The sequence below is a fragment of the Microtus oregoni genome, unplaced genomic scaffold (genome assembly GCF_018167655.1).
Source record: "Microtus oregoni isolate MIOR12 unplaced genomic scaffold, Mior012 000044F_ref0000062, whole genome shotgun sequence".
NCBI classification, from domain to species: Eukaryota; Metazoa; Chordata; class Mammalia; order Rodentia; family Cricetidae; genus Microtus; species Microtus oregoni.
Genome location: NW_024543218.1, coordinates 18,121,616 through 18,146,804, shown reverse-complemented (window position 1 = coordinate 18,146,804; position 25,189 = coordinate 18,121,616). Strand labels below are relative to the sequence as shown.

Here is a 25,189-nt window from a genome sequence, read left to right as displayed (position 1 = left end):
TTACAAGGTAGGTTAGCAAGGCTGTCTGCAGCAATGCAATATTCTTGCAACCATGCCAGGGACCGTGCAGACCCCTAACCAGCAGAGACAGCAACCATGGGGGAATGTACTTAGGGCACAATGTCTTCTCTGAAATCCCACAAATTCTGGTGGATGATGATGGCTTCACCAATGATATCACTTAGCGAAGTTTAACTTGAAGACTCGCGAAGAGTATTTAGAGGACTCTCTGGGAGAGGTGTGTGGTGCAAGAGATTTTAAATTATTTCTCTCACTGCTATCGTAGCACGTCTAGGGTTTCTGAAATATCCTCTGACTGAGTGTTAAATGTTTAAACAGTGCAGAAGGCATGGGGACCTGTGTGATGGAAAGACCGGTGTGGACTAGACCATGAAGGATCTGGATGCGAGAGGAGAGTCTGGTCTTTGTCCTGTAAAGCATAAGGGGGAACACAGAGGTTTACTGAAAGCGGAAATAAAATCATAGACATAGATAAGCTCTCACTGCGGCCCTAGTCAGGCTGGTATAAGACGCACACGTCACAAATGCTGTGACCGTTTAGTCTCGAAGACCTGACAAAGCAAAGGATTCACTGCAGGAGTCTCTGAAGGAGCACGGAACAGGAAGACAACTACGCGGGAACAATGGACAGAAAGTCAAGAGGGAGCAATCTGGAGGATGCAGGAGTGTTTGATGAAGAGCAAGCCACTGTTAGCATCAGAGAAGATTGTTTTAGCAATGAAATGGGTGTGGACAGGAAGCAGCAGGAGGTTGGGAGGTGCCACAGGTAAGGAAGTGCAGATGATGAGTGAAACCTGTTTCTCCGAGAATAAATCTCTTAAGCAATTCATGGGATAAGGTGGAGAGGTCAGACACATATATAGATGGCCTTTCAGAGGCAAAAATAGAGGACCATCATTTAGAGAGCAACACAGAATCAAGCGAAGTTTCCTGTAGGTCGGGAGAAATTGGGCAACACACAGGCTATAGGCAAGATGGTAGAACTACACAGGTGAAAGAAAGGGCATTAAAGCAGGATGCTAACAGAGCAGGGAAGCGAGTGATGGGGCTGGTGTCACGTGGGATTTCTAGGTCAAGGTGAAATTAGTGTGAATGAACGCAGGACCTACAGGGTCTTTTTCTGGAAACCAGAGTGGAAGCAGGGAGGATGGACCAGTTTCTAAAAAGCAAGGAGGAAGAGAGGAGCCCTACCTGGCATGGTGACATACCAGATTACCTGCACAAATGCTGATTAACTTAACATATATTCATGGTCAAGAATATACTCATTGTATTTAGCGTTTCCACGTACTGGCATGTAGATTTACATGCCAAGTAGCAAGTGGGATTTAGTAGGCATTCAAATCCCTTTAAACCATTGGCATATGTATTTTGGATATTTTTTTAAACAGGTGAAAATCTGTATAGGTAAAATCTAACATTGATCCAAAAATTACAGCCATTTAACGGAAACCAGCTCATTTATCCTTCGATCGGTGAATTTTATTTGAAATTTCGAGTGTGCTGCTTTAGAGCAACTTTTCCGAATCTCGTGTTAGACAATACTCTATCTCCTAAAACTGCTTTTGAAGCAAAATGCATCGCAATGCCCATTGCAACTCACCCTCCTGGAAATGTAAAACTGATTTATCTAATTCACTACAAAATTCTCCCCAAATGCGCCAACGTGGTGAAATAACGTTAATTAGGATGAGAGACAAAATATGATATATTTTCTTTAAATTTTAGAGCAATTAGTATAACTGTTACTAATGTGGCATAATAACTGCAATTATTTCCATTTGCATTTTTGCGGGGATTTATATTCGTTAAAAGTCCGTGGTTTCGAATTCTGCAATATGCGAAAATGAACATCACTTCATAGTGTTTTATAGCCAGATAATGCAGTAGGTGATTTCATTTACTTAGCTAACAGCCAAGCGCCTTACTTTTTTTTTTTTTTTTGTTTTTCGAGACAGGGTTTCTCTGTAGCTTTGGTGCCTGTCCTGGAACTAGCTCTTGTAGACTAGGCTGGCCTCGAACTCCCAGAGATCCCCCTGCCTCTGCCTCCCAAGTACTGGGATTAAAGGCGTGCGCCACCACCACCCGGCTCCAAGCGCCTTACATACATGCACTATGATTCACAGTATTCCCAGAGCCCTCCCGAGCAGACTATCTGGAACTCTCTGATATGCACACTCTCCACTTAAATTTCTGCTCTCACAAATAAGCAATGAGCACCCTCAAGGCAGCCTGCCCATTTCGACATGGCTAGCACCTTTTCCAGGCTATTGCTTACTATACTATCCTGGCAGAGAGTGTGCAATCTTTATTGTGATTTAAAAGCCTTTATATTTGTCTATTATTTAGTTTTGGTTTGCCAAGACAGGGTTTCTCTGTGTAACCAACCCTGACTGACCTAAAATTCACTCTGTAGACCAGGGTGGCCTCGAACTCACAGAGATTCCCCTGCCTCTGCTTCCCAAGTGCTTGCTGGTATTAGAGGCGTATGCCACCACTGCCCAGTGATTTAAAAGCCTGGGAGAGTTTGAGATTTTCTCAGAACATTTATTATATATTAGTTACTTTTAGATTTGACTTTATAGTACTTCCTTAAAGCATTCACACGGATTCAGGCATTGTGATACATACCTTTAAGCCCCGCACTCAGGAGGCAGAGGCAGGTGGATCTCAGTGAGTGTCAAGCCAACCAGTGCCACATAGTGAGACCCTGTCTCAAACAAAACAAAACAAAACAAAACAAAACCCCCAAACCAACCTGCACTTGAAAGCTGGCCACGCCCCTTGCTGGTCCCTGCAGCAAGAGAGCTGGCCCCAGCGTGCAGGCACAGGAAAAACTTCACTGGCCATGATGGCATGGGCAGAGAAGAGCTGACTTCGCCCATCATCTGAGACGGATGACCCCAGCTACCTAGACTGACCATCTCAGCTACCACCCAGACCCACATCCGGGGCTTTGGGTTCACCCACCCTAACATCTACCCCATCTAAGTCCTGCTGGAGCACATGAAGGGACTGGTCTTGTGGAATGCTACCTGCAGGATTTCCATGACTCAAGGTGTAGCACGAATAATAAAAACCCAGAGACAGAAATTGGGGTTCAACCTGAAGGTCAGGAAAACAAAACAGCCAGCCACTGGCTTTTACTTCTACCTCCATCCGAAATGGCGGTCCTGCCTCCAGGGATCTCAGAATGAGACTGTGTCTGAGAGCTGTCTCCTCCTGTTTTATAATCCTCCTTAGGGCTGGGATTAAACACAGGCACCTCCGGGATTAAAGGCGTGCACCAGTACCGCCAGGTTTCTATGGCAAACTAGTGTGGTTTACTGGGATTAAAGGTGTTTGTCATCATCGCCTGTTCTGTAAGGCTGATCAGTGCGGTTGTTTTACGCTCTGAACTTCAGGCAAGCTTTACTTATTAAAAGGCAAATGAAATATCACTAACAGGGTGGCCATGGGATATCTGAGAGGAGTTTCTGTGAGATCCAGCGATAATGGTGCGCCAGAAGCCAGAGGCCTTGAACCAGACCAACAACTCCCTGCAATGAACATTTGCAAGTAAAGCCACGTGGACACAAGGGTCTACTGGGTGGCACACCTCGGCGCCTGTGGCAGGGCAGAAGCATTAGCATGCACATGTATGTTGAGTCTTACAATGATTAAAAAAGTTGGCCAAAGCAGCCTGTAGGAAAGCCATTTCCATAGTAACTCATGACGCATGCTCCTGACCTATCGCAACACGCCAACCCTGACGGCCAGTTACAGAGGCACTAACTAGAAGTATTCCTGCAGCAGCTGCCTTTCCCTCACCCCAAAGAAACCCCTGATCCTTTTGCAATAAAGAGATTCTGCATCAGAATACCCCAGAGTCTGTGTCATTGCCCCTGGGCCATCTCATCCCCTGCCCCCCCAGGGTGGAGACGGGTAGTGGGGCTCAGCTATCGGCTCCCAGGGCCGCTAAGACAAATGAAATGTTGGAGAAAAGGGAAAGACGGAGGAGCGAAGAGGATTTGTTTTTTTTTTGTTTCTCTGTCTGTTTGTTTTGTTTTTAACTTTAAAAAAATTCTTTTTTTTGGGGATGCTACAAGGGTGAAGGGTGGAAATGGGGTGAGTGGGAAATGAGAGGAATTGGGGTGCATGATGTGAAATTCCCAAAGAATCAATAAACAAATTATGTTATCTGAAAGAACCCACTTTAGGTAAACGGACCAAATATATTTCATGTGAGTGAGTCCAATCATCCATCTATAGTTTCAGAAACGAGTAAAATCCTTATTGCCGCCTTCTTTTGGGCTGTCCAACCTTTCTCTTTTAGATTCCCAATTCTGCCACTGCTAGCATATCAGGTCAGTGAACCGCACTCTGAGCTCAGGGAAATTAGGATTGGGGACTAGAAGAGGTCAGGACACAGGCTTATGGCTAGCACAGAGACCATGAACTAATCTCTGTGGCTCTTTTCTCCTGGGACCCACAAGAAATGACTGTAAAATTAAAAGTAAACAAGCTTATAATTCAAAACTCCAGATTCAGCGATTCTTTGTTCTATTTTTTTTTGTTTTGATTTTCTTATTTTCTGCTCTGATTTTTATCATATCGTGCCGTCAACTGGGTTTGAATTTGGTTTATTCTTGTTTGTTTTTTTTTTTGTAAATTTTTAGTTGCACTGAGTTCTGCTAATGTTGCTGTAAAAGTTGAGGCACAAGAAAGCCAACAGGAAATAGTTCTGCCCAGTTGTGTTCACTCAACTGCATTGCTTGACTTAGACACGTTTCTTCCAGACCCTGTTGTGAGTCTTTCCCTTCCTAAAGCCAGGGCAGCAGCACCGTTTTCAAAGTATGCCCACAGGGCCCTGAGGGAAACAAGGTCAATAAGGCAAACGCACTGTTCTTTCGGGAAATTACCTATTGTAGATCAGATCTCCACAGAAGACAGCCATCCTCGTCTTGGCATTGTTGCGATCACCCTGATCCCAGCTCGGCCTTGGCAATCCTGCACACCTGCCCGAGAGCAAGCACACTGCTCTCGGTGAAGAATATGAATCTATGAGGAATACGAACCTTCCCTAGTAGTTTCTTCATTTATGATGGCCTCGAACTACCCAATAAAGTCAAGTGTTAGGACTAAGTTGGTAATTACAGTTGTAACTTATTATTTATATGTTGCAATTTCACCTGAAATTGCTTCTAATGCCCATTTCCTTCACGTATACCGAAAACTGGCCAACAAATACACTTTTAAGTAGAAGAAGAAATATTTATTTTATTTTATTTTTTTTAGAAGACATATTAACTCTAGTATTTAACTATTGGAAGGCGCACTGAGAGGGAATATTTTATGTAAAAAATTTTGCATTTTTATGTAAAAATTGCAGATTTGGTTTTTTTATATTACTTAAACCTCATGATAAGGGTGATTGAAAAGTAACTTGTTCCCAAGAATTTCCTGAGAAGCATGGATTTTGTCCCCATCCCTGATAAGGCCTAAATGAAACGAAGCATGGAATATTAGGACCTGACCACAGAACAGGTTCTTACTTACACATCAGCTTAGATAGGAATGTTAGTTCTTTTTGTCGTAAGAACTTGACCTCACAAAGGTGAAGGGGACAAAAATAAAGGCAGTCCAGGATAATGATAAAGGGAGAAGTATAATTCCTCAAAAATCATAGTATATGAAATACACACACATGACAGATTGGAACATGGAAGAGGCTTTGCTCCTGAGAGACCAGAAACAAATGAAAAAAAAAAAAACAAATCAGTTTTAATTTTTTCCAACTGGCTTCAATGGTCATATCAATGCAAAAGATGCGATCTTGTCAAAGTGACCCTGTTGTCAAATTCAATTCTAGGTCATCGGTCTTATTTACACTGTACTCGACACAATTTTCTTACCTTTCATCTCACAAAAATTTTCTTTGTAAAGCCGTTGGAGGACTTCTTTTCTCTTCTTCACAAGCCATGTTATCTTAACATGTATTGGTTTCTTCCTTGACTTTGAAAAGTGGAGATTCTGATGCCCAGTGCTTGAGGACCAGGTGTCCTGAACACATCCTTCAGGTAGTGTCCCCAGCCTTACTTTGACTCAGAGAAGAACTAAACAGAGATTTCTCAAAAAAAGAAATTCAAATGACTGAGAGAAACTAAGGACTGCAGGAAAAGGTCAATATCCTTGTTCAGCAGGGAAACATAAATTAAAACTACTTGGAGGTTTCATCTTGTCCAGGGCAGAAAGGCTAATTTCCACAAACCAAATGTAAACGGATGCAGTCACTATGGAAACCAGTGTAAGTCGATCTACCATACGATCCTGACACTCCACTCCTCGGCGTGTACCTGAGGCTACATCCTACTACAGAGATCCCTGCTCATTTCTTGCTCATTGCTACTCTAGCACAGTGGCCAGGTTATGGTATGGAAACAGCCTCGATGCCTATTAACTGATAAATTGATAATGAAAACGTGGTGCATTTATTTATACAGTGGAACATCATTCAGTTGTTAAGAAAATAAGATTTTCAGATAAATGCTTGGAACTGGAATAATCATCCTGTTTCAGGAAAACCGAGACCCAGAAAGACAAATGTTGTGTGTTTTTTTCTCATACGTGGATGTTAGCTGTGTATCTTCCAATATATCTATTTAAGTTGGATTGCCCCTAGATGCCAGGGAACCAGTCAAGGGCCGTGGTGGAAGGGGAAGAACACAGTTAAGGTAGAAGAGAGAACTCAGGTGGTGTGAAGTTGGGAATAATGAAGCAGAAAGCCCGGAGTGGGGTGGGAGAGGTTGAGCGGGGTAGAAGAGGGAAGATGGGGTGTCTAACTAACAATAAAACCCCCTCGAAAGGCACATGGATACCAAGCACTGTTGAAGCTGCCAGGAATATATACATATATAGATATAAACAGAGCTCAAATGCTATTGCCTGACAACAGGGGTCCAGGACTGTTATCCAGACACCACAGGTTTTCAAATCAAATGCCCAGTTCCAGGCATAGCTCCTGGAGTCACATGGATGGAGTCACACAGTCAGTGGGAGCCACACGGATGCTCCTCAAACATTAAGGGTTACTGCTGCTGCTGTTGGTTACTCTCCACATCTGGATAGTAAGACGATTATTGAGGAATCCGTATTATCAAGTCAGCGAACATGGAGAACTCAAGCTGGTACTCCCCTGGAAGCTTTATTCCTATTGGGTTGCTTTTATGGTGTTGGATGTGTTTTGTGTCTAGTATTGAGGGAGAAAATCATCAGTCCTACCCAGCTGTGAATTCTGCTGACTGCACTAAGGACTAGTTAAGCAAGAGAGGCCCACAAGTCCAGGAGTGATGGAAATGTCACAAGAGTAACCAACCACGTGTTGGCTGGATTTAAAGTTCATTACCCAAGACAGAATTCATGTTTGGCACCAGTAGTGGGTTCAAGAGCTTGGAAATAGGTAGGCCCTAGGCTCTAGAGCTGATATTATTGATGTGGGAGTGATTTCTTTCTGATCTGTTGCTTTCATTGGTTAATTAATAAAGAAACTGCCTAGGCCCATTTGATAGGCCAACCCTTAGGTGGGTGGAGTAAACAGAACAGAATGCTGGGAGAAAGAAGCTGAGTCAGGGAGTCGCCATGGTTCTCCCACTCCAGACAGATGCAGGTTAAGATCTTTCCTGGTAAGCGCACCTCATGGTGCTACATAGATTTTTAAAAATGGGTTAAGAGGCTAAAACTAATGGGCCAGGCAATGTTTAAAAGAATACAGTTTCCGTGTAATTATTTCGGGTATAAAGCTAGCCGTGCGGGCGGCCGGGTGCCGGGAAAGTAGATTACTGGTCTTTCTGTTAAATGAACATAGTATTAAACTACCCTCAAAGGCTTGTCATTAAACCCGTAGTGTAGTGCGTTTCTCAGCCCCCATCAGAGAAGATTCTTTTACAGGAGATTGTGATTAACAGAGAGAATAAGAGACTGTGGGGCACGCTGCTTAGATGGAACGGCACAGCCACGCCTCCCAAGGCTCAGGGATCACTGTGGAAGAGATCTCTTCGGAGCTCTGCTCAGTGGACGATGCCTCTCAAACACTCTGAATCATCCTCGTAAAAGGGAGAAAACATATTCACGCACAAACACTTATTACTGTTTGTCGGCCTAAGAAAGGAGGACACTGGTCTGTGAGAACCTCTGGGGAAAGAAAGAAAACTTTGCTAATCCAGTTGATTTCAGTTTATGAGAAGTTTACAAATTAAATGGTCCCAGTCTCGCTTTAACCATGTAAGAGCGAAAGGCGGGCATGGTTGGACGGCAGCCTGTCATCTTGAGTTTGCTTTACTCCAGAGACCAAACAGCAGTCTATGTGGGCTAAGAGTTAAATGATTCTTGGTATCACAGGAGGTTGAACACCAGAAAATGAAGCATTGATGAAGAAATTGATGCTTCTTGTATTGTTGAAATAGAAAAGTGATGAGCAAACCCAATTAAAAATAGCACTCATACTAGAAGCCCTCGGACAAAGTAGATTTTGCAAAAATAGAGAGTGCTTGATGTGATTCTATCAAACCACACTTGGAGACACGAATAAAACAGGTACTTTCATAGGATAACAAACATTTTAAAAACTCAACTCAGGAAAACCAGAAACTCTGGAAGATAAATCATGGTGGGAGAAAGTCAGTCAGTCATAAAAGGTGCCAATTCTTCCTTCAAACAGAACCAAATCAAAGCTTGCTGAGAAACAAAGAACTGAGTAATTTCAAAGGTTCTATCTTCAAAGACTTGGGGCCTTTAGTGCTTGGCTGCTTCACAGGAAAGACAAGCTGAAGCTTTCCAAGGCCGAGAAAAAGAAGATGCCAGATAATCAGCATATGCAAATGTTGATGTAAATTCTTATGCAAACACGCAGAATTTAGGGTTACATGATAACCATACTCTATTTAGATTGAATGTAGTTTATCCAGGGAATGAACTCAGGTCATCGGGCTTGTTGGCAAACTCCTTTATAGTGATAGTTTACTTATATTTTAATAAATAAAACTCGCCTGAAGATCAGAGGGTAAAAACTAAGCCACTAGAGGCAGTGGGACATACACCATTAACCCCAGAAGATGGGAGAGAGAGACTGATGGATCTCTGTGAGTTCAAGGCCACCCTGGACTACACAAGATGGGTGCAGAAACAGATCCAGGTGGTGGTGGCTCACACCTTTAATCCTAGTACTCGGGAGTCATATGTCTTTAATCCCAGCACTAGATGGGAAAATAAGGCAGGAGGAGACAGAGGCTCAGGGCTCAGTATGCAGTCGCCCAGCCTTTGTAGAGGTAAGTCTTCTTTAGTAGCTTGACTGTTTTGCTTTTCTGATCTTCAGCTTGAACCCCACTATCTGTCTCTGCGTTTTTATTATTCATCTACACACCTTTGCCCGCTGAGTCATCTAGCCAACTCTTATCATTTTCTAAAAATAAAAAAAAAAACATTTCAGTGGAATAGGAATTGAATGTATTTTCTGGAAGTGGCAAACACTGCTCTGGAAGGGAAGCCAGTATTGTGTTTAATGGGATAAGATGTGACTTTACTAAACTCATGAAGAAAACAGTTTTTCTGTAATCTAAATGACTGGTGTTCTAAAAGAAATAAGGATCTGTTTCATCGACTGTAAAGATGAATGAGAGGTATGAAAACAAGAAATCAGAAGATGTCTAGCATGACGGAACAGCCCCATAATTTGAGCACTTGAGAGGCTCAGGAAGGGATAGAGTGTACAGGGCCAGCCTGGGTTACATACAAAACTAAAAACTCCAACGGGAAAAGAGAAAAAAGCCAAAAGAACACCCAACGCCTCAAACAACAAAAAGTGAGGGTATTTGTTATTTGTGTGTGATGTTCATTTATGCTTCCAAAGCCTAGGGAACAGAATGAAAAAGATACAGAAATAAGAAGATATATTTGTGAAGGCACACATAAAATTAACATTCAAGAAAAAAAAACCGACCATCTCTTCCTTATTTTACATCTTCAGCACCCTTGATTAAAATGGTCTTGTTTACTTCTGTGCAAAAAAAAAAAAAAAAAAAAGAAAAAAGAAAGAAAGAAACATAGATTAGGTATCTGTGTTCTAGTCATGAAAAGGGCATAATCATTTACTTTATACTTTTCTTCTTCCAACAGAATATCAACACCACAAGAAAGAGATATCATTAGTTTATTCTTTATCCTTGAAATCCTCTACAAGAAGAAAGAAGAACAAGAGTTGGCCAGACGGATCAGCAGGTGAAGTCACCTGCTGCCAAAAGGAATGATTCTCAGGAGTTCCCCTCTTACATCCACAGGTGTGCACAGTAGGTGAATGCCTTCCAATAAATAGTGAATAAGTACATACATAAATAAGTAAAGAACTGCAAAAATACCTTAGTAAGTAAAATAAGAAGGAGAGATGAAAATATCTAACACAATGGCATTGAAGAGAAGGAAAGAATTTGTACTATGTGTACCATGGATGTGCAGTGTTGTGCAGGGACAGATGGTAAAGATGCAGGAAAGAATGGAAGGTGACACTAGCCACTGGCGGGTTTCTGATTTAATGATAAAACATAAGAAGAAATACTTTCCAGCTAACACATAATGTTTCAACGTAAATTCATTTCAAAAGGGAGCACCTAGGCCATTCTGTAAAACTCCGTGCATGTAAAGGGCTGGCACCATATAAAATTTATCCTGAATAAAATTATTAGAAATTAATACCAGAAAAAATTCGGAGAATTCAAACTGTTTGAAGAAGAAAAAGAGCAATTCTAATAGAAATTGCAAGGGAAAATGAAACCTCTTCAGCTGAGTGGAAAGGGAAAACATGGTATTTCCAAATTTATGGAGTTCAGTTAAAGAGATGTTCAGAGGAAATTTATAGCTAAATGCTTTATTGAAGAGAAAAATAGAGTCACTGGTCTGAGGACATACCTCGAAAAGCTATAAAGGGCCAGTAAATCAAGCACGCTGCTGAAAAACGAGATGGCAAGGAGCACAGTAAAAGATATTGAAACAAAACCACAGAGAAACAGAATTAATCTTCCCGAAAAATTATTCTGTAACATTGCTTCAAAATTTATACCAACAAATTCTAATACTTACATAAATGATATAAATTGCCCATAGGTACATAAATTATCAGAACTAGTTTGTAAAGAGACAGAAAATTTGAACAGACCTGAGTGAAGAAAAGAAACTGAGTTACCTACTAAAAATGGATCTAACCAAAGTGCAGCTTAGGTGCCTTCATTGGTGATTTCATCCAAATGTTCAAGGAAGAGAAAAGCCAGACCCTTTCAGAATGGAGGAGACTGGGTGGGATATATTTTCCAGCTCATTTTATGAGACTACTATTATTCTACCATCAAAGACAAAGACCATAAGAAACAGACACAACGTTCTCTGTCCATCCCCAACAAAAACACAGGCAACCAACCAGCAATGTTCAAGAATATAGCATGGTCAGGTGGTGCAGTGTCCAGAACACAGAATTAGAATTTAAGCCATGTTATACACTCACTATATTAACAGAACAAAGGGTGGGAACTACCCAACCATTTCAGTGCATGTGGAAGATGTGTTTGAGGAGGCTGACGACCCACTGATCACGAGAAGCCTCTTCCAACTAAGATTGATAGGATTTTTCTCAACTTGATAGGGGGCACCTAAAATCCTTATACCTAATATAGTAAATAGTCCAAGATGAATGATTTTCCCCAAACCAGCAGCAACAACAAAAGTACACCTCTTGAGATGTCGCCTGTTTAGCATCACACACACTTGGAAATTTAGCGAATTAAGAAGCCCTGGCTGACTTTAGCTGACAACCTAAAGGTGCCTAGAATTATCTGGCAGGAGAGCCTCAGTTGAGGAAATGCCTAGATCACATGTCCGAAAGACACTGGGCATGTGTAGTGGTTACTTTGGTTGTTAGTTCATGGATGGAGGAGGGCCCAGCCAACTGTGGGCCATGTCATCTCTAGGCGGGTGGCACTGAGATTCACACTAAAGCTAGCCAATTACAAGCTGGCCTGCCTTCCAGCTGGCAAGCAACCATTTCCAAGATTCCTGTGTCAGCTGAGAAGTGAGCTTCTCAGTTGGAAGCAATACTGTATGGAAGAGAAAACGGGTGGCCTTGAAGGCCCTGCCGGGGAAGAAGTTGCTTGCCTCAGTGATGGACTATGATAGAGAACTGTAAGCTGAGAAAAGTCATGTCTTCCTCTGAGTTGCTTGTGATCAATGCTTTGTTGCAGGCCCAGAAGGGAAAATAAAACAAACTCAAGGAAAATGTGTCAGGGACTTACAAATTCAGAAAAAGGAAAGGGAAGATATAATTATATAGAAAATATTACAGAACAACAAAAATCACGCAAGTTTACATATATTAGCTGTAAATAAATTGAAGACAACATTAAGAATGTTAAAAGCACGGGTTACTCTGGCAGATGAGCTGGGTTCTGTTCCCAGAACCCACATGGCAGCTCACAACCGTTCACACCTCTAGTTCTAGAGGGTCTGATGTTCTTTTCTGACTTCTCAGGTATGAGGTATGCACACGTTACACAGACAGACATGAGAGCAAAACACGCACACACATAGAATAAACCTAAAATAATAGAAATACTAAGAAGCTTAATACAAGAAGCTCGGGGTTTGTGCTTGAAGACCTTGCTGGGAGAAACTGAAGGAGATTTAAAGAAGAGGAGTTGTGTCCCATTAGTAGGTTGAAAAGTTCAGTCTGAAGTAGGGAAGTTGTTCTGTAATAAAAGGCCTCTGGAGGTCTTTTATTTAACAGAGTAAATACAAAGTCATTGACTGTGGTATAATGAATCACACATGGAGAATCTACATCACTCTCCCTCACCACAAGGCTCAGGAGCATTTTAAAAGAAGGGGTAGAAAGATGTTAAGAACCAGAGGATGGAGAGGACCCAAGAGAAGCAGTGTCTTCTGGACATGACAGGGTAGGTGCACTCAGGAGCTCAGGGTATCTGGAGTTGCCTGCACAGGGTCTGGACAAGGCCACAGCCCTCAACATTCCAGCAAGGAACATCAGGGGCTCCTGAGTCTCCACCCCAACTGAGAAGAGCCAGTTTTCTTTAAGGGTGTGGCCCCCAAGTTCAACCATGCTCTACTGGATGGCCCTACATCCTGGCACATGTGGGGAATACAAATTTGATTTGCTGGGTTATTAAAAGTGTTGGGGAGCACTAAGTTGGAATAAAGACAGGAGGTAGGGTGGACCTGGGAGAAATTAGAGAGGACTTAGGGATAAATCAGATCAAAATACGTTGCAGACACATATAAAATTCTAAGAATTAATAAAAACTCTATATTAAAAAGGCCAATTCTAACGTCTCTATTTATATGAAAATTCAAAGACCTAGAATAACCAAAACTATTTTGTAAAGGAGGAAAATTTGGAGGACTCGGACCGATTTCAAGATTTAGCACAAAGCTACAGCAATCTAGAAAGTGTTGTATTAACATAAGAATGGACAGGCATACAAAGGGAACTGAATAGACGGTTTGGAAACAAACCTTTGCATCTCTGTGAGTTCATTTTCATCACAAGTGCCAAGACTTTTCAATGAGAAAGAACAGGTTTTATTGTTTTTCCAGCCAATACTGGTATAACGATTTGTATATATGTGCAAAATAAAAATGAATTTAAGTCCATAGTACTACATTAAAGTCAACTTTAAACTAGCTTAGAGCACTAAGACTAGACTTTCTAGAAGAAAAGAGGGAAACCTTTGTGACTTTAGGTTTAGCAAAGACAAGATACCAAAAGAATGAGCCATGTTAAAATGAACCTGATACATTTTCTTTTACCCAGTCACAACCCCATAATCCTCTGTCCTTCTGCCCAAAAGGCACCAACAAGGAAATGGACAAATGAACCACAGAGCTGAAGGAAGCATTTGAGGATCATCTATTGACTTAGAGTTTGCATATATAATGAGCTTTTTTCATTTAGGAGGACAAACAGGTTGCTGATATAGTGTGACAGAGAATTGTTTAGCATGTGTCAGGCCTTGGGTTCAATTCTCATTACAAAAGAAAAAAAAAGAAAATTAATAGTCCAATATAAAATTGGGAAAATAATTAATGATATATATTACTAAAGAAGTCTATAAATACCAATAAACACATGGAAACATGTCAAAATATCAGAGATATCTAAGTTAAAACCATGAAAATGTATCAGTAAGTCTACTTTCAATAGAATGACTGTACTGAAGATTTTTTCAAGTCAAACGTAAGAAACAATGCAAAAACTAGGACTTCAGAAATTGTTATGGTGTCTTTGCTTTAGGGAATATAGAAGCTAGCCATTTCGGAAGCCATCTAGACAATTAATTAACAGTTTAAATATATTCTTTTTCTATAACCGGCAATACCATTTCTGGGCATCTATTTCCCAAAATGAGAACATCAGTGTAAGCAGACAGTTGCATCCAAATGTTCAGAAAAGTATTATTCATAGATGGCCAAAAAATGAAAACAACTCAACTCAACACCCACTGTGAGTATTGCGGTTCTTCAGGCACTTTCATGAAAGGCACTCCCATTGAGGGATGGCATTTGGGTACAAAGTGATTAATAAAAGGTCCATGCCACTGAACAGCAAAGGTAATAAAAGAAATGAACTTTTCATACATGTGTATCTGTTAGGTGTTTCTCAAGAGCACTATGATAAACAGAACATCATATATCATATGATGTTAGTCATAAAAATACCCTGAAAGATGAAACAATTCAGGCAAGCAGATTAGTGGTTCCTTGAGGCTGAAGGTAGGAGAGGAGAGGGGTGACAAACGGATCTGAGCGTACAGGGGATGAGGGATGTTTGCTATAAGCCACGGGATTATTCGGCAATTAATCAGTCTCATTTTACAAGGTAAACCCATCAGAGCCAGAGACTCTGTATGGGGGATTAAACCGAATGCAAAGCGTCTTGGAATTATTGCCTTATGAATAAAGTGGCCATTTCTGGCTGTAGATTTCTCCTGTAACTTATCCCCTTCTGTTACAAATTGGAGATTTAGCTTCCACAGTTCAGCACTATTTGCTCATTAACTGGGCACAAGTTCTCCTGTGCATTTGGGGTTTACTGATTACATTCCTATGTGATAAGTGTGAAACTGTGTGTGAAAACAGTCACACAGTCAAGAAACCTGCTTCTCACTACTAGGTCTCTGTCCCTTTCTTCATTGTAAAAGTAGAGATCGGCCTTCCTGCAACTGTCTTTATTGAGAGGTTTTGGTAGGTGTTTTGGGTCCAAGCAAAAGTATTCCATTTAAGACATTCCTAGATATCCAAGGACAAAGAATTACTGCATGCCTAAAGCTGCTGATCTGTTGCTGGGGAAAGTAAGCGTGCCCTCGTTTTACCTTCCTTGGAGATGAGAAAAGCGATGACCTAAAAGGAACCTTGCATTAAAAGATTCCTAACTCGGTGGAGGCGGCCGGAACCCGGATGGCAGAGGCGGCCGGAACCCGGACGGCGGAGGCTGCCGGAGGACGCCCTCTGCAGCCAGCGGGGACTGGCTGGGACCAGCTGGGACCGGAGCGGCAGCAGAAGACACAGGCCGCAGGCATGGCAGCAGAGTAGGCTGCAGGGACCGCACGCAACACCAAGAGCAGATCGCCCCACTACAATTAAATCAAAGAGGTAGGCCTTTGGTTGGGGAGGTCCCTGGAAAAGGAGGAGCCGGGTCCTATTCCTGAAGACCCTTCTGAGGGGTGAGAGGGATCTTGGCCCCCAGCAGGAACCAGGAAACAGAGCAAGGGCATTTTGTAAGAGGAGCCCCTGACCAGCAGGGAAACCTGAACCAGTTTTAACAGACCCCTTAGATAGCATCGATAGGAGGAGATGGGCAGGCGCCAAGGCAACAATTCACCCAATAATTTGAAAAACAGCATGAAAACACCAGAACCCAATGATCTTACAACAGAAGGTCTTCAACACCCTAACACAGAAGAAGTGGAAAAAATTGACTTTATGAAAGCAATAGAGTCCCTTAAACAACATGTGAAAAATGCCCTTATAGAAATGGATGAGCAGCATAACCAAAAATTTGAAGAAATGAGTAAATACGTACATAATACCCTGGGAAACCAAGAAAGAACGATCAAACAGGTAATGGGAACAGTTCAAGAATTGAAAACTGAAATGGAAGCAAGGAAGAAAACACAAACTGAGAACCAGCTGGATATGGAAAATCTAGGTCAACGAGCAGAGCCTACAGAAACAAGCATAACCAATAGAATACAAGAAACAGAAGAAAGAATCTCAGATTCTGGGGACACCATAGAGAAAATAAATGCACTGATCAAAGAAAACTGCAAAGCCAACAAATTCTCATCACAAAACATTCAGGAATTATGGGACACAATAAAAAGACCAAACCTAAGAATAATGGGAATAGAAGAAGGAGAAGAGTCACAGCTCAAAGGCCCAGAAAATATTTTTAACAAAATTATGGAAGAAAACTTTCCCAACATAAAAAAAGATATTCCTTTGAATATTCAAGAAGCATACAGAACACCAAACAGACTGGATCAAAGAAAAACATCCCCTTGCCATATAATAATCAAAACACAAAATATACAGGTTAAAGAAAGAATACTAAGAGCTGCAAAGGAAAAAGGCCAAGTAACTTATAAAGGTAAACCAATCAGACTTACACCTGATTTCTCTATGGAAAAAATGAAAGCCAGAAGGTCCTGGATAGAAGTACTGCAGAAGCTAAGAGACCATGGATGTAAGCCCAGACTACTATACCCAGCCAAGCTTTCATTCACTATAAATGGAGAAAACAAGACATTCCAGGATAAGAACAAATTTAAACAATACGTAGCCACGAATCCAGCCCTACAGAAAGTAATAGAAGGAAAATCGCAACCCAAGGAATCCAACATTGCCAACACTGCCTACAATAACTGAGGCATCTAGCGATCCTTCACTAGCACAACTCAAAGAAGGGAGACACACAAATTCTACTTCCAAAAACAATAAGAATATCCGGAGTAAACAACCACTGGTCATTAATATCACTTAATATTAATGGTCTCAATTCACCTATAAAAAGGCACAGGCTAAGAGATTGGATAAGAAAACAGGATCCAACATTCTGCTGTTTGCAAGAAACACATCTCAACCACAAAGACAGGCATCTACTCAGAGTAAAGGGTTGGGAAAAGGTCTTTCAAGCAAATGGTCCTAAGAAAAAAGCAGGTGTGGCCATATTTATTTCTAACAAAACTGACTTCAAACTAAAATCAATCAGAAGAGATCGAGATGGACACTTTATACTCATAACAGGAACAATTCATCAGGATGACGTCTCAATCCTGAATATTTACGCCGCTAATATAAAAGCACCCACTTATGTAAAAGAAATATTACTAAAACTCAAGGCAGACACCAAACCACACACACTAGTAGTAGGAGACTTCAATACACCTCTCTCAGCAATGGACAGGTCAATCAGACAGAAATCTAATAGAGAAGTAAGAGAACTACTGGAGGTAATGAAGCAAATGGACTTAACAGACATCTATAGAACATTCCACCCAAATAGGAAAGAATATACCTTCTTCTCTGCAGCTCATGGAGCCTTCTCGAAAATTGACCACATACTTGGAAACAAAGGAAACCTCCACAGATACAAAAAAATATCAGTGTCCACCTGTGTCTTATCAGATCACCACGGATTAAAGTTAGAATTCAACAACAATCCTACCTCCAGAAAGCCGACAAACTCATGGAAACTGAACAGTCAACTACTGAACCACACCTGGGTCAAGGAAGAAATCAAGAAAGAAATTAAAGTCTTCCTTGAATCTAATGAAAATAAAGGGACAACATACTCAAACCTATGGGACACTATGAAAGCAGTGCTAAGAGGAAAGTTCATAGCACTAAGTGCCCACTTAAAGAAAACAGTGAAAGCATACATCGGAGACTTAACAGCACACCTGAAAGCTTTAGAAAAAAAAAAGAAGCAGACGCGCCCAGGAGGAGTAGAAGACTGGAAATAATCAAACTGAGGGCAGAAATCAACAAAATAGAAACATAGAAAACATTCCAAAGAATCAATGAAACAAAAAGTTGGTTCTTGGAGAAAATCAACAAGACCGACAAACCCCTATCCAAACTAATTAAATGACAGAGAAAGAACATGCAAATAAATAAGATCAGAAATGAAAAGGGGGACATAACCACAAACACAGAGGAAATTCAGAGACTCATTAGATCTTACTACAAAAGCCTGTATGCCACAAAACTAGAAAATGCAAAAGAAATGGACATGTTTTAGATAAGTACCATATACGAAAGCTAAACCAAGACCAGGTGAACGATCTAAATATACCTGTTAGTGGCGAAGAACTAGAAACCGTTATCAAAAATCTCCCTTCGAAAAAAAGCCCAGGACCAGATGGTTTCAATGCAGAATTCTACCAGAACTTCCAAGAAGAACTAATACCTATACTCCTTAATGTATTTCACAATATAGAATCAGAAGAGTCATTGCCAAATGCCTTTTATGAAGCTACTGTTACCCTGATACCAAAACCACAAAAAGACCCAACCAAGAAAGAGAATTACAGACCGATCTCACTCATGAATATCAATGCAAAAATTCTCAATAAAATACTGGCAAACCGAATCCAAGAACACATTAGAAAAATTATCCATCATGATCAAGTAGGCTTCATCCCAGAGAGGCAGGGCTGGTACAACATACGCAAATCTATCAATGTAATCCACCATATAAATCAACTGAAAGAAAAAAACCATATGATCATTTCATTAGATGCTGAAAAAGCATTTGACAAAATTCAACACCCACTTATGATAAAAGTCTTGGAGAGATTAGGGATACAAGGGTCATACCTAAATATAATCAAAGCTATTTACAGCAAGCCGACAGGTAACATTAAATTAAATGGAGAAAAACTCAAAGCCATCCCACTAAAATCAGGAACACGACAAGGCTGTCCACTCTCGCCATACCTCTTCAATATAGTGCTTGACGTTCTAGCAATAGCAATAAGACAACATAAAGGGATCAAGGGGATTCGTATCGGAAAAGAAGAAGTTAAGCTCTCGTTATTTGCAGATGATATGATAGTATACATAAGCGACTCCAAAAACTCTACCAAAGAACTCCTACAGCTGATAAACACCTTTAGTAATGTGGCAGGATACAAGATCAACTCCAAAAAATCAGTGGCCTTCCTATACACTAAGGATAAGAAAACAGAGAGGGAAATTAGAGGAGCATCACCTTTCACGATAGCCACAAATAGCATAAAATATCTTGGGGTAACCCTGACCAAGGATGTGAAAGATCTATTTGACAAGAACTTTAAGTCTTTGAAGAAAGAAATTGAAGAGGACACCAGAAAATGGAAGGATCTCCCTTGCTCCTGGATTGGGAAGATCAACATAGTAAAAATGGCAATTCTACCAAAAGCAATCTATAGATTCAATGCAATCCCCATCAAAATCCCATCAAAATTCTTCACAGACCTGGAGAAGACAATAATCAACTTTATATGGAAAAATAAAAACCCCAGGATAGCCAAAAACAATTTTATACAATAAAGGAACTTCTGGAGGCATTACCATCCCTGACCTCAAACTCTATTACAGAGCTACAGTACTGAAAACAGCTTGGTATTGGCATAAAACCAGAGAAGTTGACCAATGGAATCGAATAGAAGACCTGGATTTTAACCCTCAATCCTATGAACACCTGATTTTCGATAAAGGAGCTAAAAGTTTACAATAGAAGAAAGAAAGCATCTTCAACAAATGGTGCTGGCATAACTGGATGTCAATCTGTAGAAGAATGAAAAGAGATCCATATCTATCACCATGCACAAAACTCAAGTCCAAATGGATTAAAGACCTCAATATCAGTCCGAACACACTGAACCTGATAGAAGAGAAAGTGGGAAGTTCTCTACAACACATGGGCACAGGAGACCACTTCTTACGTATAACCCCAGCAGCACAGACATTAAGGACCTCATTGAATAAATGGGACCTCCTGAGACTGAGAAGCTTCTGTAAAGCAAAGGACACTGTCGCTAAGACACAAAGGCAACCCACTGACTGGGAGAAGATCTTCACCAACCCCGCAACTGACAAAGGTCTCATCTCCAAAATATATAAAGATCTCAAGAAACTAGACCGTAAAAGGCTAATCAACCCAATTATAAAATGGGGCACTGATCTGAACAGAGAATTCTCAACAGAAGAAGTTCAAATGGCCAAAAGACACTTAAGGTCATGCTCAACTTCCTTAACGATCAGGGAAATGCAAATCAAGACAACTTTAAGATACCATCTTACACCTGTCAGAATGGCTAAAATAAAAAACACCAATGATAGCCTTTGCTGGAGAGGTTGTGGAGAAAGGGGTACACTCCTTTGCTGGTTGGAATGCAAACTTGTGCAACCACTTTGGAAAGCAGTGTGGCGGTTTCTCAAGAAATTCGGGATCAACTTACCCCTGGACCCAGCAATACCACTCTTGGGAATATACCCAAGAGAGGCCTTATCATACAACAAAAGTATATGCTCTACGATGTTCATAGCAGCATTGTTTGTAATAGCCAGAACCTGGATCAGATGATTTAGAGGCCTGGGTCTCCTCTTTGTTTCAACCACTTAGTAAATGCTGCAAACTTCAGATCTAAAAGACCTTCAGAGTTTGCTACATTTGGTCAAAGTGCTAATGGACCAAGGATCATAAACTTCCCCTGTGTGTACATAGGTTGCCTGCTTACTTTCTAAGCCTGCAGGATTTTGTGGATCTATATAGCTGGGTAAGAACAAAGAGAATGGACAGAAGCTGGAGCAGAAATTGGAGCAGAAGTGTCCCAGAAAGGAGCAAAAATAGGAAAATGAAGAAGAAGGAGATGGAGAAAGAGCAGGAGCAGAAGCAGAGGTAGCAGAAGGAGCAGGAGCAGCAGCAGCAGAAGAAGGAGAAGGAGGAGGAGGAGGAGGAGGAAGAGGAGGAGGAGGAGGAGGAGGAGGAGGAGAAGGAGAAGGAGAAGAAGAAGAAGAAGAAGAAGAAGAAGAAGAAGAAGAAGGTAGCAGAGAATTGGAATTGGAATTAGAATTGAGACAGAGAATTAGAATTAAGAAATTATAGACAGAACAGAAGAATTAGAACAGAGAACAAGAAAGATATAACAATAAGAGACACACTGTGGAAAAATCATGTGTGAGTTGGTTCATTTCCTCTCAGACCCCCTTAGTTATTTTTTTCCCTCACCAACTGTGGCCTTAGCTGGACTGTGTTCTTAGAGGCTGGTATCTCAAAAGACCCCATTGTGTTACTATACCATTGAAGAACTCAGTGAAATATATACTTTCAATCGACAAAGGTTATGATATATAAACTACACCATATGGTAATATTTTTAATAAGTTAAATATTTCCTTCTAATCAAGACATTTTAAATCAAAATGTACACATGCATTTTGCCATTCTAACTTCATTAGAATATATATTTCATATATGTGTCACCAGACTACATACTGCCTATAGATATATATACAATATATATTTTCTTCTAATAAAAAGATTAAAAATATAGGTAGGACAGAAAATTACTTTTCATTGTATGCTTTCCAAATTATTTACTAAAAAATATTCAACTACCTGCATCATTGCTTTATAGATAAAAAAAATACTAAAAAATAAGACAAACAGCCATGGTCCTGAAATAAGGACCTAGCCTTGAGGATCATCTAAATGAGGTCATAAGCATTTCTGAGTGTCCTGTAACAAGAGAATCCAGACTATCACACAGTCATGGTGCGTCTCTTACTAACTTCAGAGAAGGGTGAACACTGTAGGAATTCTGGGAGCCTCAGTAGGCAGACAAGGACTTTCAGATTCCACAATGCTGCTCTAGTGAGAAAGGCAAGACATTGCTCACCTAAAGGAACAAAATGCAGACCCAAGTCTCATCACTGGAGAATGGAGAAAGTGATCTGAGCGAGCAAGAAAAGGAGGAGGGAGAGCAGGGAGTGAGAGGTCAGAGAGAGCAGGACTGAGGGAGAGGTCAGAGACCATGGAAGGGAGGAGAGCAAGGCTGCCCAGCTCAACACATGCACACAGACACACACACACACACACACACACACACACACACACACACACAGACACACACACACACACACACACACGTACACACTAAAATGCTTTCAGAAAGGCACAAATTATAGTACAGCAAAGAATTCAAAGCATTTTCCTGCTATGCTACAATTTAATAGAAGCTATTTAAAAACATGTTCAAATTTCTTTCTGTGAGCCAAACAATGGCTACAATACATCGATTTTTCAGCTATAGCACTTAATATTAGAAATATTGTCCCAAAATTTGAGTTTTTCAACTGAACATTAGGAATATATAATTGTTTAAATTAGAAATATTTGCCTTAATCTTAAACAAGCAATTCAAGAAGTCAAAATACACCAGCAACACTTAATTACCCAAATTCACGTGCCACTTTATGACAATGCAGTATGAAGGCAAAAATGTGTGACTATTTTGTTATCATACTAATTTCCTCTCGGTCATGGGAACTTTGCATCATGTTGCTTGGAAAAGGCATAGCACTTGCTGAGTCAATAATGTAACCCTTCCTTGAAGGGAAAAAGCTGCAGAGAGGCCAGTAACTCATAAACGTACTTCTCTCAGCTTTGAATTCTTTTACTTGCAGTTTTAAAATGACAGCTCCCACTCTGTTTCGGGAGCTTGAGGAGGCAATCAGGTATGTTCAGTCACACAGGTTTGTCATGCATTGGCTACGCCACCATACTGCTCTTGACCCTTCTCCGCTGCAGCTCCAGGGTCAGCTGAGCTTGGCAGACACAGAGCGAGGCATGCACCTGCTGTTACCATCAGGTGAGATGGCCTGGCAAGCCTGCGGTGCCATCCCACAGCTGAGGATTAAGGACTTCCCGCCCTGTGTCCTGTTAGCTGAGAGGGAGGAAAACCTGCTCCGCCTGTGCCTCGTCCTTTACAGCGGCAGAGAAGAAGGAAGGGGCCTTAGCTTTGCCCCATTAATTTTCCACAAAGATGGAGAGAAGAGCTGTAGGGATTCAAAGCTCCCACGAGTCCTTAAATTGTGTTCCATGTTATTCCTAGAGCTCCCAGTCCTAGCCTGTCCCATCGCTTTCTACCTGGCTCATGGCAGACATACTTATCCATGGTGACAGATAGTTGTGTCCATAGGAGCGGACTGTTCCTATTCACAATTATTTGATCTGAACCCAGCTCCTGGTGGCCCTTTGGAGGAGTGGACTGGCCTCTCCAAGGCTGGCCTGGAACCCACATACGATTCCTGGTATTGCTTCCCTCAGTAAACCAACAGGCATGGACCGAGTTCTGTACAGAACCAGGTTCTAAACCTATGTGACAGAACGTAATATATCCATAGCCGGGACCCATTATTTACCCTCCGAATCTCTATTGCTATGTTGGTAAGACTGGAACACTACTATCATAGCGTTTAACGTAAGACTCAGAAACCCAGATATTAAAGTTCACAGTTTTCTCTCTGCCCTTTTCACTTTTTTTTTTTAATAACGGCATGATTTTACGCCAGCCTAAAGAAACCTTCATTTGACCAATGTTTTTATAAAGAGTTCTCATCTACCCACACACTGTATTGCCACATCCGTGTTTGTCTTACCTCCTCGATGGATGACCAAGGAAGTCTCACTTCCGACGGGGCAGTCCTTCAGTATGTCCACTACTTCCGTATGGCTCAGGTTCTGTACATTCTGCTGGTTGATCTCAACAATGAGGTCCCCTTCGCACAGCCCAGGGCATCCCTGAACATCAAGTATTTGTTTCACCCGCTGTCCCGTGGGACTGTCGGCAATGGTGAAGCCAAATCCCTGGGCACCTTTCACAATGGTTAAGGTCATGAGTTCAGCTTGTGTGGCTCCGGATGAAGCCATAGACACATTGTCATCATGGACGGGTGGTGGATACGTGCCATCGAGCTGACCGTCAGCTGGCATGGAGTGCAAAGAATGAGGTGGTCGATCTGTAATATCTGGAACTGACTGTGAGGTCCGAGAAATGTATTCCAAATACGTCTCATAGTTATGTCTTCCATTGGCCATCAGTGGAGGTGGCCTCTCCATTATTGCGAGGGGTGGCACCATGCTGTTGGCAGGATCTTCGGGGTCAAAGGGCAAAGGGTAGCCACGACACAACACCAAGTTGACACTCTGACCAATAGGAACAGACTGGAAAAGTTTGACGACGTCTGCATGAGTGTGCCCCAGGACGCAAACTTCATTAATGTAGACAATGACATCACCTGCAAGGAAAAGGAGAGATTGACAACGTGAGGTAAGTTCAATCAGCGTTGACATAGAGAAAGGGAGTTATTTATGAGAACTCTGAGAGAATTCTCTGCTTCTCAGTGAGCAGTGAGAAATCCATTAAAATAACACTTCAGGTCTCTGTAGGTGACGCGAGGTTACAGAGGTCTGCCTACAAGAAGAATGGCCAGACGCTGGAAGAAGGGCTACTTGGCTATCCTTGAAACTTGGAAACAACTCCATATTTAAGCTAAGAAAAAAAAATGTTAGAAGGATTTGTACTTTGAGGAAACATACGTTTGTGTTTTTCCCCTTTCTTTTCATTTTTATTTCCATTTTAGTGCAACTAAGATCAAAGCATCTTCAAACTATTGAGAAGTGATGGCCATGTACTTTGGATGAAAGAGAAAGCCTTGGTGTTTGAAGGCTTGAATACCACCCTTCCTCCTTTGTAAAGACCGTGAGAATGAAGTGAGGTAATGACAGAAAAGGCTCGGCTCAGTGTTTGAACACTGTCCGAGCGCAGTGACTGTGGACAGAGGGGACTTGGGACCCTGGTATTCAAACAGGAAGCTGTCACAGACTCATTCTCTTATTTTGGAAAAATAGTGATGGCGTTTGTTCTCTTCCCTCAATGAACTATCACAGGTTTGTGGAAGTCTACTGGTTAAAAGCTAGCTTTATGAACTTAAAAATGCTATGACTATGAATTATTCATTGTAAAATATAATCATTAAAATGATTTCTCCTCCTTTAAATGCAAAAGGCATGATTGTTTGAGATCATTGT

At 41.2% G+C, this 25,189-nt stretch overlaps 1 protein-coding gene across 5 annotated transcripts in view; it reads right to left on the bottom strand.

The window, feature by feature from the left end:
• Positions 1-25,189, bottom strand: part of LOC121434623 (membrane-associated guanylate kinase, WW and PDZ domain-containing protein 2) — a 1,272,606-nt gene that overhangs the window by 192,893 nt on the left and 1,054,524 nt on the right. For all 5 annotated transcript variants that reach the window (XM_041633542.1, XM_041633543.1, XM_041633545.1 and 2 more), the window contains one exon: positions 23,758-24,396. In XM_041633542.1, coding sequence (XP_041489476.1) covers positions 23,758-24,396 — 639 coding nt within the window. The remainder of the gene's footprint in view (positions 1-23,757; positions 24,397-25,189) is intronic.